This window comes from Pholis gunnellus (assembly GCF_910591455.1).
Source record: "Pholis gunnellus genome assembly, chromosome: 9".
Classification (NCBI taxonomy): domain Eukaryota; kingdom Metazoa; phylum Chordata; class Actinopteri; order Perciformes; family Pholidae; genus Pholis; species Pholis gunnellus.
In genome coordinates this window covers 4,739,168-4,757,336 of record NC_136535.1, presented here as the reverse complement: position 1 = coordinate 4,757,336, position 18,169 = coordinate 4,739,168, and the positions used below count along the sequence as shown (strand labels likewise).

The following is an 18,169-nucleotide window of genomic DNA, read 5'->3' as shown; positions in this document are numbered from 1 at the left end:
AATGTGCCCTAAGCTCTGGCAGTACCGGCCCTCTGTGAACCACCAATATTCTCTTAACTCTCTCACTGGATGGCATGGCTTGTGGTGAAACAGGCAGTGTATCATCCAAATTCTGTTGCTCATTTTCAGAAGTGTCTCCTATAAAAACATTACTACTCTCAAAAACATCCTCACTCCCACCCAGTGTGGAATAGAGTGCAAAGTCAAAATTGTCATTGCTTATAGTACAAAAAATATCACATCAGGGTTAACTGTTTCAAATGCAGCAGATGGTGGAGCTGTAGCAACACAGAGAGAAGTGGAGGACTGATTCTGAGAGCTCTCGTCTCTCCAAAGATGGAGCCAAAGCCGCGCTGTGACTGTGTGGACTGTCCATCGTTTTTCTGTGTGGTCAACTAAAACCTAAGAAGAGGGAGTTTTGTGTCAGTGTACAATTGTCCTACTGTAATTACATTGTCAACCGTCACCTCTTGATACTCTTAAAATCTGCCCCAGACCATCTCTCCTGTCTGGAAAGAACAGGCCAATTGCTTCCTGAATCAAGTGTGAGCATGCATTACAAGGAAAGTTATTGGAGGATATCACCATACATACACACAAGAGTCTGGGCTACAGATCAGCTATGATTTTGCGTGGGAAGTATTGTCACTTTGCATTTGTACAGTTTTTTTCAAATCTGTGACACCACAAATGCACTGCAATCAGAGATGGGCAAAAATACATCAAAATGTATTTTGATACAAAATACCCCTTTCTGGATTTTCCGTTTTCTCACAATGTGGTATAGCAGAGCATTCAGGTCACAGTATGTCAGTGTAACTAAGCAAAGCTATTGAAAAACAACAACTTGATTGATTGTGTATATATATATATTTTTATTAATGGAACTTAACAGCCCATAAACTTTGGCTTTGTATCAACAAGAAAATATTCATCACATATGACATACAAGCTCCCAATCTCCCTCTCCCTATAGCTAGCTACTCGACTGATAATTTAACTTTCTAAACACTGGATATGCACTAGCCTAGACAGCATGCTAGCATCATTAGCATGTTAGCACCGATCGCTAGCTTGATATTATAACCATCACCATGTATATACAATAGGCTATGTAGCCAGACCCAGACATAAAGTATACATCAAGCTAGTTGACATCTGTCACACTCAGATACAATATTTAACTTGACAGATAATCCGTTGAACTTGAAGATCTGAAGACTGAACTCGTGAATCTTTTTTTTGATTCGTGAGATATATATATATATATAGTGTAAGTGTAGTTTTATAAGGATAACTTTCACCTTTCAATAAAAAAACACATGCCATTGTCATGCTCATGGTTCCGTCTAAATTTGCAAACGCGAACACTCCTCTTGTAAACATCTCTTTTTCATAACTAAGGAATCGCTATGTAAAAAAATATATTAATTTATAAAGAATACATTCAGAACAGGATGACAACTGAAGAATATATCAAACATAACTAACAAACAGTTTCTAGAGCAGCAACAGTAATGTTGCTGACAGCTTTAGCTTATTTTACAACGATTTGCTGCTAGCTTAAGCAGCGCACTGTGGTTGAGTAACATATCGTGAGACTGCGGTCAAAATAGCGGAAAATATTGCTTTTCTAAATGTTGTTGAACGGCCGTTCCTCTCATAGGCTTTTATTTGAAAAAGGTTGTATTGTAGTTAGAGTGACGAGCGTAGTTGTTAACTCAAACTGTATCTTTACTTCACCTGGTTCACTGTCTCTCCACCATGGCTTCCCTGCTCTGCTACGCCCCACCCTCAGTCAGTATCTCATAATTATGATATAGTATCTCATAATGATATAGAGGATCTTTATTTTTTTCTCACAGTTTCCACACATACCATCTGTATGAACACTAATTGAGGATGCTTGTGCAGCAGGGAGGCACAAAATAGAACTCTTAATTAAGTGTTATATCTGCGGCGTTATCAGACCTACGGAGCGGAAGACTGAAGTCACGGTTAGCGGCGTTGAGAACGGACACGAAACGGAGGACTTTCCTTTTCTTATTAATGCTTATTTTGTTCTGCGCAACTATTGTGAAGTCCACTTAAACTATAAAGGAACAAAACATGAATTGTTCTCCAGTATGACAGACTTCAGCCACCAGCAGAGCTACGAGTGAGAACAACGAAACGAGTGAGAGACGTGTGTTGACCACATTTACGGACCCATAATCTAGTAAACTTTTATGTGTACGTGTTGATATTAAAGTAAATTTGATGTGTGAGAGATAGAGAGCAAGACCCGCAGCGCTGTAACTAAGTCTGAAAAATAAAACTTCTAAAACTTTACAGGAATTTTGTCTGTTTGAGTTCATAGAGGAAGATTTTAGAGGAAGATCTCTCACCCGCATGCCCAGAGTACGTGAATAGTCACCTGATATTAGTTTTCAGGCGTTTTAGTCTGGACGGAGATCATTTCTAAAACGATGCTGAAACGCCGTGTGTTTGTCAAAACTCTTAAAACATTAGTGTGGCTGCAGCCTCACGGAGCCGCAACAGAGGGGCTGAAGAGCTCCGGCACTGCGGGTTGCCGACCCCTGATCCAAGTGGATGTTCTGTGACCAATTTGAAGAAATTCCTGAGATATTGCGTCGATAATGAGACACACGCAAGGTCACAGTGACCTTGACAACACTTTTTGTGTGTCTGAAACAGAGAGTGACAGAGAGAAGAAAAGAGAAGGCGGAAAGTGACACTATACTGAGATTTTGGTTGGATTCTTTAAACTACCTTTTAGTCTCGACATTTAATATCGTCTCCGTTAGTGATTGATGATCTGGTCATCATCTCGACAGTCAATTCGAAAACAGGTCGTTAGCGAAAATTTTTTCATAGTTTTAACACACAAGCACACCCTACTGCGTGCTGTCCTCTGGTAGAAGTCCACTCTCTCTGAACACAGTATTGACGTTTGGTATGAGGCGGGCACTGTAGCTCAGCAGTCGGCCATCATAAATCAGCTGCTCTTGTTTCACCGTTTTGGTCCCAGATCTGCACAGACAGAGCAGAGCAATGACAGTTATAGACAAAGTGAACTAAAACACCAGCGCCGTGGTATCAGATTTAGTTGTTGGTCTACAGATTGTTTCTTCTTGCAGCTACATGAACCAATGACGTGGAGGAATTCTCCCCACAAAAACAAAACAGCGTAATCACACATATGATTTGATTTGAAAGAACACAACCACCGGTCTACCTTGTATGCCACATCCGCGCTATATTCCTGGCTACCCAAGAGCAGCCGCTCCGTGAACTCAGCACTCCGTGCACACTCACGGAGAACACAGCTCGGGGGTTGACAATGACCTTAAAGGTCCCACGAGTCGCCAATGAGAAGGGTTCGCGGTACACGTGGGCCAGGATGTTCACCCCGGACACATTCTGCCAGCCGGGACAGCAGCCCTGCGGGGGCAGAGTTTGGGAGCTGGGAGGAGGCAGCATGACGTCGTTTGGGAAGCGGTCATTCTCAAACATGTAACACTTGTCAGTGCCATGTTTTTTTTCCAGCAGAGGCAACAGCTCCGTCAGACTGGTAACAGAAAATACACATTAAATAACAAAACCCTTTTTACATTCATTTTAATTTAAAAGCAGCACATAAATAAGTAACACATGTTTTATAACAAAACAGCATATATATGGATACGTTTAAATTGTTGCATTTGTTAACATTAAGAATTGATAACTGCTATTTTAACATAAATTATTCATGATGATCACAAAGATCTTTCAAGCAGGCGGCAACCTCCGGTTCTGCCGAGTGAAGCCAATGCTGAAGGGTCTTAAAACTTGCAAATTCTCTCTACTGACCAGCAGGGGGCGACTCTTCTGGTTGCAAAAATAAATCAGATTGGAAGTCTATGAGAAAATGACTATTTCTCTCTTGATTTATTACCTCAGTAAACATTGTAAACATGAGTTTATGTTCTCAATCTCTAGTTTCAAGTCTTCTTCGATACAGCATGATGTTCATTTAGTAAATGATGGTCCATTTAGAGTCAAACAGACCATAAAGCAGGGGATGCTTTAGGGCGGGGTGACATCACGATGACTACGCCCACTTCTTATATACAATATTTTTTCAAGTAGTAGTTAACTATTCAAACCATTTAAAACACACCTATATGAATGAAATATGTGTAAGGGTAATAAGTACTTCGTAAAACATAAAACCACTTATTTAAAGATTTTGTTATTTATGTAAATTTATTTATTTCTTGAAAAAAAGAGGTCTTCAACGTTTGTGAGGCCAAGGACCCCCAAACTAATAGAGATGGAGCAACGAAAATGTCGAAACGAAAAATGAGTGATGGTCTATTAGTGCCACTGCCATGCATAAACATACCTGTTATCTTGCATACAATTAAAACTATTCAAATAATGGACGGATTCAGTTTTTTGGTCGAGCTACAAAACGATCCATTTTTGCTCATAATGTCCATCACCTTGTTATAATAATATACTGGCCTCAGTAGTTGTGGAAAGGAGCTGCAGTGTTTTAGCCAGGAATATCTTGCAAAAATGATTGCACAAGGATTCGTGGGTGACGTAAAAGTCGTTTACAACGGTATCTTCTTTTCAAATAGTATTGCAGCGTGCGTCCTTGTGTCTGGGATCTTAGTCAGCTGGGGACTGAATAGGCTCTCGGTCAGTCACGGGGAACCTGACAGAGCCAGCATGTAACATGCGGCCTCGTGATTGGCACAGCCAAGCCTCTTTGTGTGCAGGAGGCGTGGAGGGACAGGCCCAGGCTAGTCTCGCGCTGTGAGTGAACCGGTGCCCAGCCTGAGAGAGCTCCTGTGTGTCGCTGAATGTGTGCATTTCTGACTGAAAGATAACATCTTCTGCCTCCATTTATCCATTTGCTACAATATGTTGGATTCATGTTAATGTGTATTAAAAAAATAAATAATTGTCTAATCAACCAAAAATGTCATGACCCCCCTGTAGTACCTCCGCGGACCCCCTGTTGAAGACCTGCTTTAAATAATAATATATTCCTCTGAAAAGGTTTCCTAAAGTAATGCGTTAATATTTACAAATTCTTATGAAATGTTAAAAACAATTTTCAGGAGTGTGTGATCTGAGATAGTATTTCATGCAATTTCATACCTGGCGTCATTTCCTAGGGCTAAAGATTGATTTATCATAAGACATTTTCTCATTTCATGCTACCTGTTGACTGAATGGGGCAATATGAGCTCATCCGTATCGTGCAGGAGCAGGTATCTGGATCGGTACATGTATCTGTAGATGCAATCATTAAGAGCAGGAACCTGGCCAAAGTAGTGGAGGTCACCTGGACCATGTTTGGGCAGCCAGAATCGAGATACCGTCAGAAATCTGGACAAAGACCAAGGAATCACCTCTACTAAACCTAAAAAAAGACATTGGAAAACACCTGTTAGCAGCTGAGAGGTTTTACTTTAGCATTCTGGGAAATTACTTGATTTTTGTATTATTGTTACGGCCTCTACCCTGTTAGCCAGGGGTGCATTGTTTTCTTACATTCTCATTCTCACATGAAGTTGCAGCCTCAACCCCTTCAACTATATTTTCTTAGGGTTTGGGGTTTTGCCGCCAGCTAAATAGCTGTACATTTAAGTAAGTGGGATTGCTTTTGTTTGCTGATGATACAGCACCATTCGTGGCTGTTCCCTTAATATTGTGTCAGTCCCGCTGTTTTGTGTTGCCATTTGTATTTTCTGTGGCCTAAAATGAATACCAAATGTACGCTTGATTACGCTGGTCTCGCTTGACCCTAGACTAGACAGGGACGTAACAGTTATTATCCTTAAGATTGCAGTTGTTAGTGGCGGACTCCACCATTCCTGCACCTGAATCAAGTTGCCTACCTACTGTACATAGGTTGGCTTCACAGGAAACAATTGCAGCATGTAATCTGTGTTAGTTTGTAATTTCTTCTCATTGATATTCATCTCACTGAATAAAGTTACCCCAAATGCAAACCCAACATACTGCTGCTTTTATTGTAAAGCAGCTGCAGGAAACAATGTATTTCTGACTGAGGTAAGCGCTGAAAGTGATCCTTACACATAAAGAAGGCACATTTATTGTTCTGTTCAGCTGTTTTCACAAGCTCTGATAAAACTACTGTAGTCATGTTGATATCGGTACGTCTTTTGACTGGAAAGCAAGTTATCTCCATTGCAAAAAAGTATGACTATGGAAGTGTTCAGCTATTGAGGAAACGCACTGCTGTCATGGACCTGGAAAACAAGGCATTGAGCATTGGAACAGCTTTTTATCCTTCTCCCAGGGAGCTGAAGGAAAGAGGTCAATGGGGGGGAAAGGGCGTTTAACTGCTCTGCTCACTGTTCACACAATGTCGCTGCTCGTTCTGTGAGGAGAGACGAAAACAATCGCACACATGTGAAAAAAATACTCCACCTTTGTGTGTGTAGTAATCCAGTATGCTCTGTGTTTCAGGGTTGCTGTTGGTCTTATAGATGACAACTCTATTCACCCCCAGTAACTGCAGCATTTCCAAACTCTGGACCAGCTACAATACAAGAAAGGTGTTTGGTTGACACACACCAGGCACTAAAATACAAGATAGCCAAAAAAAAACTTCAGGATCCTTAAAAATTGACAAATATTTGTCAAGTTTGAAAATACCTGTAAAATGTGTGTTATGGAATGTTACCTGCAGCACGTTGGTGAAATCATACATGGTGGAGAAGCAGACGGTGAAGTTGTAAGGAAAGGAGTCACTCTGCGCCTTCTGGTTATTCACCTTCAAAAACTCAATTGGATCTAAGTGTCCACAGAGAAGAACCACAATGCGAGAAACGCCTAAATAAAGTAATCACCAGGGAAGATACCAAATGTCTGTTGATGTCTGTAGAAATATACTCATAATTTATTCAAAACATTGCAGCACTCGTAAACCAAAGTATCGGATGAATTCAGCTTTTGAACTGATGGTGGCATTCTGAGGGGGGACGTAGATGTCACTGCTGAATTTTATGGCAATAAAATATTTCCTTCAAAACCACAAATGTGAACCTCGTGGATGGCGGTAAAAGAAAAGAGATCAAAGTCTTTAAGATAGGTTGTCTGTGTACCGTGAAGATTTGATGCCAATCCATCTGGTAGATGTTGGAGAAGTTTCAAAATATGAGTGAAAACTTTGAGCTAGTGTGGAGAATGTAAGAATTAAAAGCATTATTTAGTAGAATTTATAACACCCTTAGTGGTGAATAGAGGTGTCACAATAATAAAAGGTAAAATATGATAGTCACAAAATATTTACTGAAGAATGAATTATGTTTGTAATATGTTTAAATGAAGGATATTATATGTTACAGTATATTGACATATTGAATGTATTGAAATCATGAATGCATAAACACTGGAGGATTTAAACACTGTAAAGAATAGCCATCAGGGAAAGTTAAGGAATTCAAGGCAAGGCTTTTCGGAGACAACTGAGGGAAAGCAGACTGCCATAAAACAACAGAGAGGACTCCTGGGTAACGCCATGCGGCCGCAGGACAGAGGGCAGGTCAGAGGTGATGTCACAAGGAGCCAGCCATTGAGATGAGCAGCGGATCAATGAAGGAGGCGTCAGAGCGATTGGAAGCCAATCACTGACCCCAGAAGACGGCCTTTGTGTTTTACGACAGATTTCGGACACTTTCCGACCAACAAAGGACATAAAAGGACTGTTTGCGAGGACGTGCGCCAGGCCATGGTAGTTCGCTTTGCAGGACCCGACTAGGTCGGGCCTGTGAGTGGAGTTGCACGTGGTCTCTGCTCTCGAGATGCATACTATCGATAGTGTATTATAGATTGTAATTGTCATCATCAGTTTACAGTTGTCATCGTTTAATTAAATACTGTTTTGAATTTGGACCGGATCGAGTTACTTTTAGATGCGCCTGCGCAGAAAGAAGTAAACACAGCAGCGGCCTTGCGATTCCTCCACTAGCTTCAGCCTCAACACTAGTGGCGCTAGAAGAAAAGTTAAAGGTTCGTCAAAGTCTACAGGATTCGTTGTTTGGGCACAGCGGAGGTCTGGCCAGAGATATTTAGATCTCTGCCAAAGTGGTAGAACAACGTTGCCACTCCTAGAGCCTCGTCGCTAGCATGGCTAAAAACCTGATGTGCAGAACCCTTTCAGTACCTTCAGAGTTGGATGCAGCAGAGGTCACAGCGATAAGTGAAGGTGTCTCACAGCCTGGAGGGAGAGGACACATGATGTCTGCCGTCCCATACGCAAAGCCAAAGTGATTGCTGTGGATCTTGCAGACACCTTTAGTGGTGCGCAGTTTCCCCTGACAAAGGAGGAGGCAGCAATAGGCAACCGTCTCCTTCCTCAGCACCACTGAAATAAGACGAACCTGGAACCAGAAAAGGACAAGGACGTACACATTTTATCCTGGCATTTTGAAATTATTTTTGTCTATTAGTCTTACAATGTTTTACTGTATTGCTGCCATTTTATTCATCTTAATTTCCACATAGCATCCGCTGAGCACCACAGGGAGTAAAACCGGAGTAGGTGCTCTGCTCTTCACTGACCTCCTTTTTCCCGTTGCGGTGCTCCTGATAAGCTGCCACCAGCAGCGTCTTTGTCCCGGGGACTGTCACGAAAGACACATTTTCTCCCTGTGGAACTGCATGAGTGAAAAAGACAAGAATGATCTTTTCTCATTTGGTCCAACTTATGTAACCGCAGCAACAGAAAACTAATCCACTGGGGAGTCAACAATCTTCCTGTAGCTGTCATTTCAAGTTGCTAGAGCCGCTGACTGAAGATCCGTCTCCGGACCTACTAAACGCTTTCCCTCCTGGCAAAAACTAGTCTCCTAGTGGGGGGTGTCCAGCGTTTTCCAAGCTACCGTAGCTGTAGGAATCCTAAATGAAAAACCTTTCATCTCACAAAGGTTTTCTGAGATCTTGCAAACGTTTCTTCAACCTTACATTTTGGGCTTCTCAAAATGTATTTTCTGTAGCAACAGGTATGTAAACTGCTTTATTGACTACACAGGGTTTGAATCACCAATTTCAAGAGAAATTCCTCCTTACCAATGTTTTTACGAGCAGAATAATAACAGGTTCAGACTACACGATATCAGCCAGATTATAGTCCGACCCGGCAGATGTAGGCTGTCGGCTTGGATCGGATTGGGAACGACAATAGGTGTAAGGCGTGACAATAGATCCAGCGTGATGTGTTATATTGGAAGACAACCGACGCCGCATCTGTGACGCTTCACGACATTCTGACAAAAAGACCAGCACGTTTGAATTTCTTTTGCCTTTTACATGTTCCCTCACGTCTGACTTTGACCAACAGGAGCACAGGACACTTCCACTAATCTACAAACCTGGCGTAGTGAAAAGAGGAATGATGTTGGTGTTCCTATGTGTAACTGAAACAGAAGAAAGGTTTTTTTTTCTGGCTTTCTTTAGGCTTTTACAAACACACATCATACACATCCTGCATAACATGATTTGATCCCCATTTTAAAATGATTTGATGAATGTAAATAAAAAATGTGATGTAAATGCAATAAATGTTTAATGATAAATAACGTTAGCGGCGGACTCCGCCATTCCTATATATGGTTAGTTTTACCTATTTGTCCTGGTGGAGGCACTGCGATCCCAGTGGCTGCTTGGTAGTATTGGTTATAGAACTGGAAGTTCATGGAGGGTCTGCGGATCAAAGGCAAATTATTTTAGAGTTGTCACATGGGCGACCGTGGCTTAGTGGAGAGCAGGGTCATACTTCAATCAAAGGATCGGAGGTTCGCTCCGCTGGTCGCATGTCGATGTGTCCTTGGGCAAGACACTTAACCCCAAAATTGCACCCGTAGCTGTGCCTCCGGTGTGTGTGTGAGTGAATGAAGACAGTGTGAAAGCGCTTTGAGTGGACGGAAAGACTAGAAAAGCGCTATACAAGTACAGTCCATTTACCATATGACCTACTCACATTTTTCTTGAACTGAAGTTCAAAGAACAAATCCGGAGGCAATATAGAAGGAGGCTATTGACGTTTTTCTCCATCTTTAAAAACAAAAGAGACCATCTTCCAAAGAAAAAAAGATGAGGCAAATGACTAAAAACAACATAATGCCGTAGTAATTATGACTCTTGTCCACTGAGGGCAAAGGAGTAGTGTGCCATTTAATTGGTTTCCAGCCAAATGTAATTTAGAGAAATTACAAAGAATAAATGTTTGAATGAAATTGTTGCTCAATGTAGAGCCAACAGTCTGAGCTTCGAGCTTGCTGCATTTTACGTTTCTAGGGAACCTTACTGTCACAAATGTAAGTTTGAAAAAGCCAGTGAACCCCGTGTGCTCAGGCAGGATTATTGACAGAATTAACTTTCCTTGTTGGAAAGTCAATTTAAAAAACTAAAGAGAGACGCAAAACGGCTACAAAGAGACGTAAAAAGACAACAAAGACACGCAAACCAACCATAAAGAGACTCAAAACTGCTACAAAAAGGTCCACAAAAGTCCCTCTGTACAAAAGCAGTAGCGTCTCCGAGCACCAGGGTTCCTTTAGAAAGCCTCTTATTTTATTGCAGCAGGGACCGACAGTCTGCCCTGTGCAGTCCTGGTCCCGGTTCTCCCTTGCGTCCCTTCCTTCCAGCGGGCTCAGCAATACGGCCTAAGCCAGAAGCAGTGTGGTGTCGGTTTCCAGTGGAGCAGCAGGGCAAAGCTCTGCTCTAGGCCGGAGGAGACAGTGCTGCCGGGTGTGGAGCATCGAAGGAGGCTGCAGTAACTTTATTGAGAATAAAGTCATAATATAATAAGTAAAAATCGCCCTATAGTCTGCTGTGGATTACGTTATTTTGCTGCTTCCTTAAACTGACACTCTGGCTTCTTCAGTCACCTCAACCGGCAGATCATCAACTCCACGGATAGGTGTGTTATTGATAGCTGTCAGTTTCACGTCATTAAGAGGCAGAGAGAGTGTTCACATTCAAATTCTAAATCAACATTCGAACGCTGCGCAGCTTTATTTTTGCATGTCTATTCATTGTTTCTAAACTGGTATTTCTGCACAGTTGTCCCCAATTAACTCGTTTATAATCTGAAATGTGTCCCCAAAGGAAGCCTAAGTCACACAAACATGATTCTGACATTTTGGGCAACTGGACAGCAAACAAAATCAACAAAATCTACTCTTTTCCCAGGAAAAAAAATAAATCAGTGGTGAAACAAATACCAGAAGTAGAAACAGACATTTACTTATTATGCTTCAGTGGAACACTTTTTCAGAATAAGCACAAAATCTGAAAGTTAAAATCCATATCGGTGATTCATCAAGTGATTTAACAAGAAATTCAGGTCCACATCCCTGAATCAGAGTGCAGAGCAGCATTCAACAGGTGGAGCATGAAGCAGATCTTCCATTGCATCAGTAATGACCTCAGGTCAGCACTGCTTCCATATAATCATTTGAGTGTTTTAAAACTGATCAAAAGATATCAGGAATAAAAATAAATAAAAATTCTAATAAATATGAATGAATAATAAACAGTTCTCTGTTAATAATCAAAAAGTAAGTAAGAAATCCTGTGATATATTCCTGCAAAGTATATTTAAAATAATGGGAACATATTTAGCTCCAAGGCTGCATGTTTAAGTCACCCTGATGTTTCCTCCTCCACCTGTGCTGTTTCTATTGGGACACCAATATGGACTCCATCCTATCAGAACCACATATAATGCGACAGTAGGAGGAGGAGAATGATAGTCATTGCCATAATAAAGCAGATGAAGGTTAATGATTTCACCCACCGGTAGGTCCACAGCAGCAGAAGGAGTGTGAAGGGGGTGATGAACATCCACCGTCTGAACTTCTGGAGCCGATTGTGGCCCATCACAAACATGTTGCCTCAGTTCGGATGGTTTTCGGCTCAGATGAGTCTCCCTGATCCAAGCGGAGAAACCCGGACAAGCCGCAGTGAGGGATTCTTATCTTTCCCCTCAGATGCTTCAGCTGCGGAGCCGTCGCACGAAGCTGTCAGGTGTTCGAGACTCACTGGACAGAGACAGAATTAGGCAACGAACAAACAGAGCCGTGTTAAAAAGAGCCACTAGAAGTCCCGCACACACACACGCACGCACAGAACAAGCCAGGAATATCAAAATAGTTGCAAAACAGTGCCCACCAAATTAAAAATGCACGATTGTTCCAAGATAGGAATGAATTGCAATCTGTAAACCTCTGGAGAGATGTGCATATTGACCAGCCACTCCTGAGTATTCTGCAACGGCATTCTTTTCTTCAACAGCACAACATCCAAAAGTCAGAAATAAACAAATAAACAGATGGCACGTGTTCCGCCTCTTCTGATCTCCGCACGGACTGTTTACCTGCATTCAACCAAAGCCTGCTCGAACGTGATTGTAGTCTCAGTATTGACCACAAACAGTTACCAGAAACACTTTCGATACCGAAGTCTTGTCCTGCTGCCTACAGATTCTGCACCTGAACACTTTCCTCCTCACATTTTCTCAATTCACTAATAGTCTGAGGTGGGAAGGTTTGGTGGGCCATATGTCGCCAAACAAAAATCCTTGGCCGATCTTATCTTGTGGAACAAACTTTTATGATCCTTGTGCTCCATGTCCTAAACTTGTCACACACAAGCAGAATATCATCAAAATGATCAAACAAAAATGTGTTTCATTGATATTCCTTGCATCGCGCACACGGTTATTTATGTCTTTTTGCAAAGGAACCCTTCATCATTTCCTAAAAAATACATTGGACACCTTTAAGCACCTACACATGCATTTGGAGAAATTAAAGTATCTAAGTCACAAGCGCAAACAATACTCCATAAACAAAGTGTATTAAATATTTACTTTAAAGTGGGAATATATTACTGCAGTAGCTGATACTTACCATACTCCGTGTGTTTGCGTTACCTCCAGCTATTCATCAAATTAGACCGTACTTGCGTCAAAGCACCCATTCAAAGTTAAAGCGGTACTTTAATGCTGTAAGAATATGGATTAAATGAATATCCTTTCTCGTGCGACCAGGTGTTAATGTTCAAAGGATGAATACATTTCCTATAAGTCGAGTTTAGATGTCAAACACATGCAGAGTGATCTTTTTGCTGGGTGAGCCGTTAACCTCAAAGCTTTTAGTGGTGACCAGGTTGTCAGCTCCCTTTACATAACGAATATCCAAGCAGTAAGACTGCAAAAACAGTGACCATCTGATTACCCTGTGGTTGGAATACTGCAACGAGTTACGGTGGAATGTGGTCAGCGTAAACTACAGGAGTACCACTGCCACCAACATACACATCAACATTTGTAAGGCTAGGATTAGCGCTAGTGCTTCTTTTTCAACAACAGAATCATTTAACTGACAGGATTTCAATTTCTTTGGTAAGAAACTAAGAGACTTGTCTATGCCCAGGCCATCTGCTTGCATGAGACCTTGCGCCTACATAGCTGGTGTCCACGTACGTTCAACGGCCTGTCAAAGCGCAGAGCAGCCAGAACCGGGAAAGAGCAGAGGAGAGCCATTAATCGGTGCATTGTTTGATGCAATACAGTTCTTGATAAAGTTTAATCAAAGTTATTTTTGTGTTTAGAGTTGTTGCTGTTGACACTGATATTTGTTTTTCCACCGTATTGTGCTGCACAGACTAAGTAACAGTGTTCACCCTTTCTACCACTAGACGTGTATTTAAACCAAAGATTGAGTCTTATTTACCTGTGTTTGTTAATTATCTAGGTTATTGATACAGATGTATTTAATGCTGATTATTTCATCTGACATTTGATGTTCATGGTTAATTTGCTAATTGGTTCATAAATGACAAATGACAAATATAACAAGTAAATACATGATGTATACAAACATTCCTACATGGAAGAGTGAGCATGTGTTGATCACGAGGCAATAAATAATGACAATTGAAAAATAAAGAGACGTTTGGTTTATTCTTAAACATTACACATCATTTAACTACCTCACTGATTTAATTGAATGGTTAAACAGAAGAGGTCAAAGGGATGTGTCACTCTTCAATCTAGCACACATCGAAAACCAGTGTAGGGACCACGGTGACCCTTTGACCGAAAACCCCCCAGCACCATCTGGCAAAACTTCTGTACGCCAGATGCCTGGGTCAACTACTGTACATAAGTTGTAGTTTAACAGGTTACTCTGTTAAAAAAAAGGTAAAACAACTATTTGTTGTCTTCTGGAAGGCCAACCTCAAGCATTAGCAGCCTCTCCCAACACGCTGCGAGCTTCCGCCAGGAATTCTACAATCTCACAACAGAAGAGCTCCAGAGGGGCAACAGCAGAGGTACAGACTCCTTGTTTATCCTTTTAAGCCCCGCCGTTCTTTAAATTAAAAAAAAAGTATCCCTAACCTAATAACATAATTCAAAACCAAGCATTCACCCTAAAACACAAGTACAATTTAAAAAGGACCAATGTGTAGGATTTAGGGGCATCTATTGGCAAAAATCGGTTGTGATTTGTTTAAACCACCTGTAAGAAACAAGAGATAGCGAGAAGAAAGATGCATGCATATCTGTTACCTAACTTGTCCGCGACTATATAACAGCACCTGGTTGACGAGACACGCATGAAAGAAATGGAGACACGTGTCAGATTTAGACATCAGCACAGGTTCCCCTCAAGGCTGCGTGCTTTCCACTCTGCTCCTCTAACAGCTGCACGTCCAGTGCATCAAGCTCCTGAAGTTCCCGGGTGACACCACACTCAATTCTGGTGGGGATGAGCCCCCTACAGGTGGGAGATTGACTCATACCTCATATCTCTTCTGTTGGAGAGTGTAAGGCAGGGGCAGTTGTCAGTCATTACGGTAGCGCAAGTTTGCCACTTGGAGGCGTGGTATACAGAAATTACTCTGATTATGGCAGCCGAGCCCTGGACCGTCCTCCAGTTCTGAGGGTTTCTGTCTCAGAAGGCAAGCGTGTTAGGCGCTTTGCCCACTGTGGGCCATCCTCTCCTGGCTTGGCTCCTGAGAGGGACAGGCTGAGGAGGGCTGGACTGTGAGCAGAGATTGTGCAGACCATCCAGGCAGCAAGGGCGGGATTCACTATTGCCCGTTACAAGGCCGGGTTATAGGTCAGGGTTTCAACACTGGGGGAAAGAAAAGAGGCTGGATCCCCTACCCTGTACAATTGGGTCTATTCTCGCAGCATTTGATGGATAGAGGGCTGTCTCATGCCACTGGTAAAGTGTAAGCAGCTTTTCTTGCCGCAAGAGTTCCTGCCTCCCTCTCGTGAAGCGGTTCTTACAGGGTGTCAGGAGGCTCAAGAAACACCTGGCAAGATGGTTTGTGACTGCATCTCCCAGGCTTATAGGCAGGCGGGGAGAGACCCTCCCACTGTGGAGGCTCTACACAGCCAAAAGTAGGGCTCCTCAACAGTCACACACACAAACAAAACCTCTATCCAACTTGCAGCAGAGCACTTTGTTATTCCTTATAAAACTAAAAATGAACCTAATATGTAATGTTGTACTGTGTGTAATAAATGGTGTTAATTTACTTCTGAATGACGGCTCAATATATGTTTAGCAGACAGAGACAGAACAAACAGAGGACCAAACAAGAAATATAAGGAAGGGGTTGACCACAGAAAACATTAGGAATTAAGGACAGGCACAGCCGGAACATTACTGAGAACACAGTCTGCAGACTCCTCTGAACCAATCACAGACAAACCCGTTGCATAGTTTCTAAGTATGGATTGTTTTTTCTCAGCATTCCATTCCAAAACAAACACCAATTGTACAGTCAGGTGCAGTAGATCCACCGTTAAACTGGATTAACCAGATGAACCAGAAAAGAGAACCAATTGTTCTGTTTTTTGCTCTCGTCTTGTGAGATTACAGAAAAAAAATTCAAACTTTCTGTAGGTCAATAAAACTGAGGTCATTTTATTTGGACCACAGTATTTGACCAACATTATATCTTCTCATCTTGGTCCTTTGACCTCTTCTGTTCAACCATTCAATTCAGGATTTAAGTGTGACAAATACATCAGTGAGGTAGTTAAATGATGTGTAATGTTTAATAAGAATGAACCAAACGTCTCTTTATTTTTCCATTGTCATTTATTGCCTCGTTATCAACACTTGCTCACTCTTCCATGTAGGAATGATTGTTCTTAAATGACAAATATAACAAGTAAATACATGATGTATACAATTAGGTTGCAAATTAACCATAAACATCAGATGACAGATGAAATAATCAGCATTAAATACATCTGTATCAATAACCTAGATAATTAACAAAGACACAGGTAAATAAGACTCAATCTTTGGTTTAAATACACGTCTACTGCGTTCTATTGGGTGAACACTTACTTATACAGACTGTGCTCTGTGTTCACTCAAACAGCACAATACGGTGGAAAAACAAATATCAGTGCCAACAGCAACAACTCTGAACAGACAAATGACATTTTTTACATTACAGCCATTTAGCAGACGCTTTTCGCCAAAGGTTAAGTGTCTTGCTCAAGGACACATCGACATGCGACTGGTGGAGCCGGAGATCGAACCACCGAGTGAAAGACTCCACTTAGTTTCTGTATTTCCGATTAAACGATAAAAACTATCAAAACGTACACGGACCCCTCAGGAACCAACTCCGAGGCCTTTAACACCGCTGCATGCCTTCACAGAGGAATATGTTTGACTATCAGCAGCATCAGTTAACGAGGGGTATGCCTCCTGCGCGCTCCCCGTCACCATGCACTGCAGCATCAGCGTGCGCGCTGAATCTGGCCAATTACGCGCATCCCCCACACGCCCATACAACGAAAAACACAACTCCGGATCATTTTCCAAACATTTTGGCAAGAGCCTTAAGTTCCTTAGACATCAAAACCATCCCCAGGCTGCTCTGAAAAAGACGACTCCTACTAAACTCAAACAGCTGACAGCTTGCCTTCCTTCATGTCTAAACTGCTCCATCTCCAATTTGGTATTTTCGGTCTGCTGGCGCAGCCTCTCCACAGCCAATTCTTTCTCCAGTTCTGCTTGTTTAAATTTATCGTGGTCAAGTTTTAACACGAGTAACTCGTTTTGCTTGTCAAACGTTAAACTAGATCCCGTTTAGGGCGGAGACAACGCGGCATCCTGAAAAACAGCTGATGGATCTTCAGTCAAAACCTTCTTTTCAACTAAATTGGATTTCAAAATGTCCTTCACTCCTTTAGACGTTCATCACCAATGTCGATTTCATAATATTCTGCTATTTTCAGCAGTTGCTCTTTAGTGCAGAAATCTAAAAACTTCTCGGAGGGAGAAGCAAAGAAGCTCTCAACACTCCATATTTAAGTGTGCATGAAATAGTGAAGGCTACTGGTGCACAAACCACAGACTATGGCCTAATCAGCATACGAGTGCGCCCCTCCAGCTGACTACTTAACCATAATACAAGCTCAACCCTGGTCTTCATGCAGTTAATGGCGGTGCGTAATTACGCACTGGAGCCCAGCGAGGGAAAGCCACCAGAAACTGGCGACTAACCCTGAACCATGGATGTGCTCCCGAGCAAAATTGCTCTGACCACGGTCACCGCAACACTAATAAAAAACACACAAGACGAAACCCAAAGGGGTAACGCCACTGAACCCGACAGGGGAACAATGTTTGCATCAAAGTTACTTTAAGTGCACCAGCCAGACAACACTTACCTTAAATTGATTTACAATTGTCACACAGAGACGGACGAGCCCCCAACTTGTCACGACCTGGCTCTGAAGCAATGACACAGGTGGGGGAGATGCAGACGGAGGACAAAAGTAAGTCGGCCTAGTTTATTATACGACATGGGACAACAATGCACGGGGGTGAAGAGCGAGCCACCTGGTTGCCAGAAAGGCGGAGCTTTATGTATGAAGGCAAATCACTGTCAAAATCCGAGAGCGCAAATGAAATCCATGCGTGCGCGAAAATCAAACAGACGCGCTTATAATTTAAATGTATACTTGGAGCGCACCGTTACCATGTGCCTAGTTAAGGGACCACCAACTCCGGGTACCTGCTGCCTTAAAGAAACGCATTATGCAAGTAAACAAGGTAGGGAACCGTCACACATTTCATAATATATAATTCATAGC

The 18,169-nt window shown here is 42.1% G+C and overlaps 1 protein-coding gene across 2 annotated transcripts in view; it reads right to left on the bottom strand.

Moving 5' to 3' along the window:
• Positions 1–865: 865 nt before the first annotated feature.
• The window catches only part of LOC306701360 (uncharacterized protein), a 33,097-nt gene continuing 15,793 nt past the window's right edge, over positions 866–18,169 (bottom strand). The window contains exons 2-10 of one of the 2 annotated variants that reach the window (XM_079166648.1): positions 11,828–12,071; positions 9,650–9,729; positions 8,590–8,684; positions 8,192–8,408; positions 6,710–6,819; positions 6,454–6,565; positions 5,218–5,419; positions 3,239–3,571; positions 866–3,033 (exon numbers count right to left, since the gene is read on the bottom strand). In XM_079166648.1, coding sequence (XP_079022774.1) covers positions 2,898–3,033; positions 3,239–3,571; positions 5,218–5,419; positions 6,454–6,565; positions 6,710–6,819; positions 8,192–8,408; positions 8,590–8,684; positions 9,650–9,729; positions 11,828–11,919 — 1,377 coding nt within the window. In that variant the 5' untranslated portion in view covers positions 11,920–12,071 and the 3' untranslated portion in view covers positions 866–2,897. Of the gene's footprint in view, positions 3,034–3,238; positions 3,572–5,217; positions 5,420–6,453; positions 6,566–6,709; positions 6,820–8,191; positions 8,409–8,589; positions 8,685–9,649; positions 9,730–11,827; positions 13,699–18,169 lie in introns of those variants that run through there. The other variant, XM_079166649.1, reaches the window with a different exon arrangement.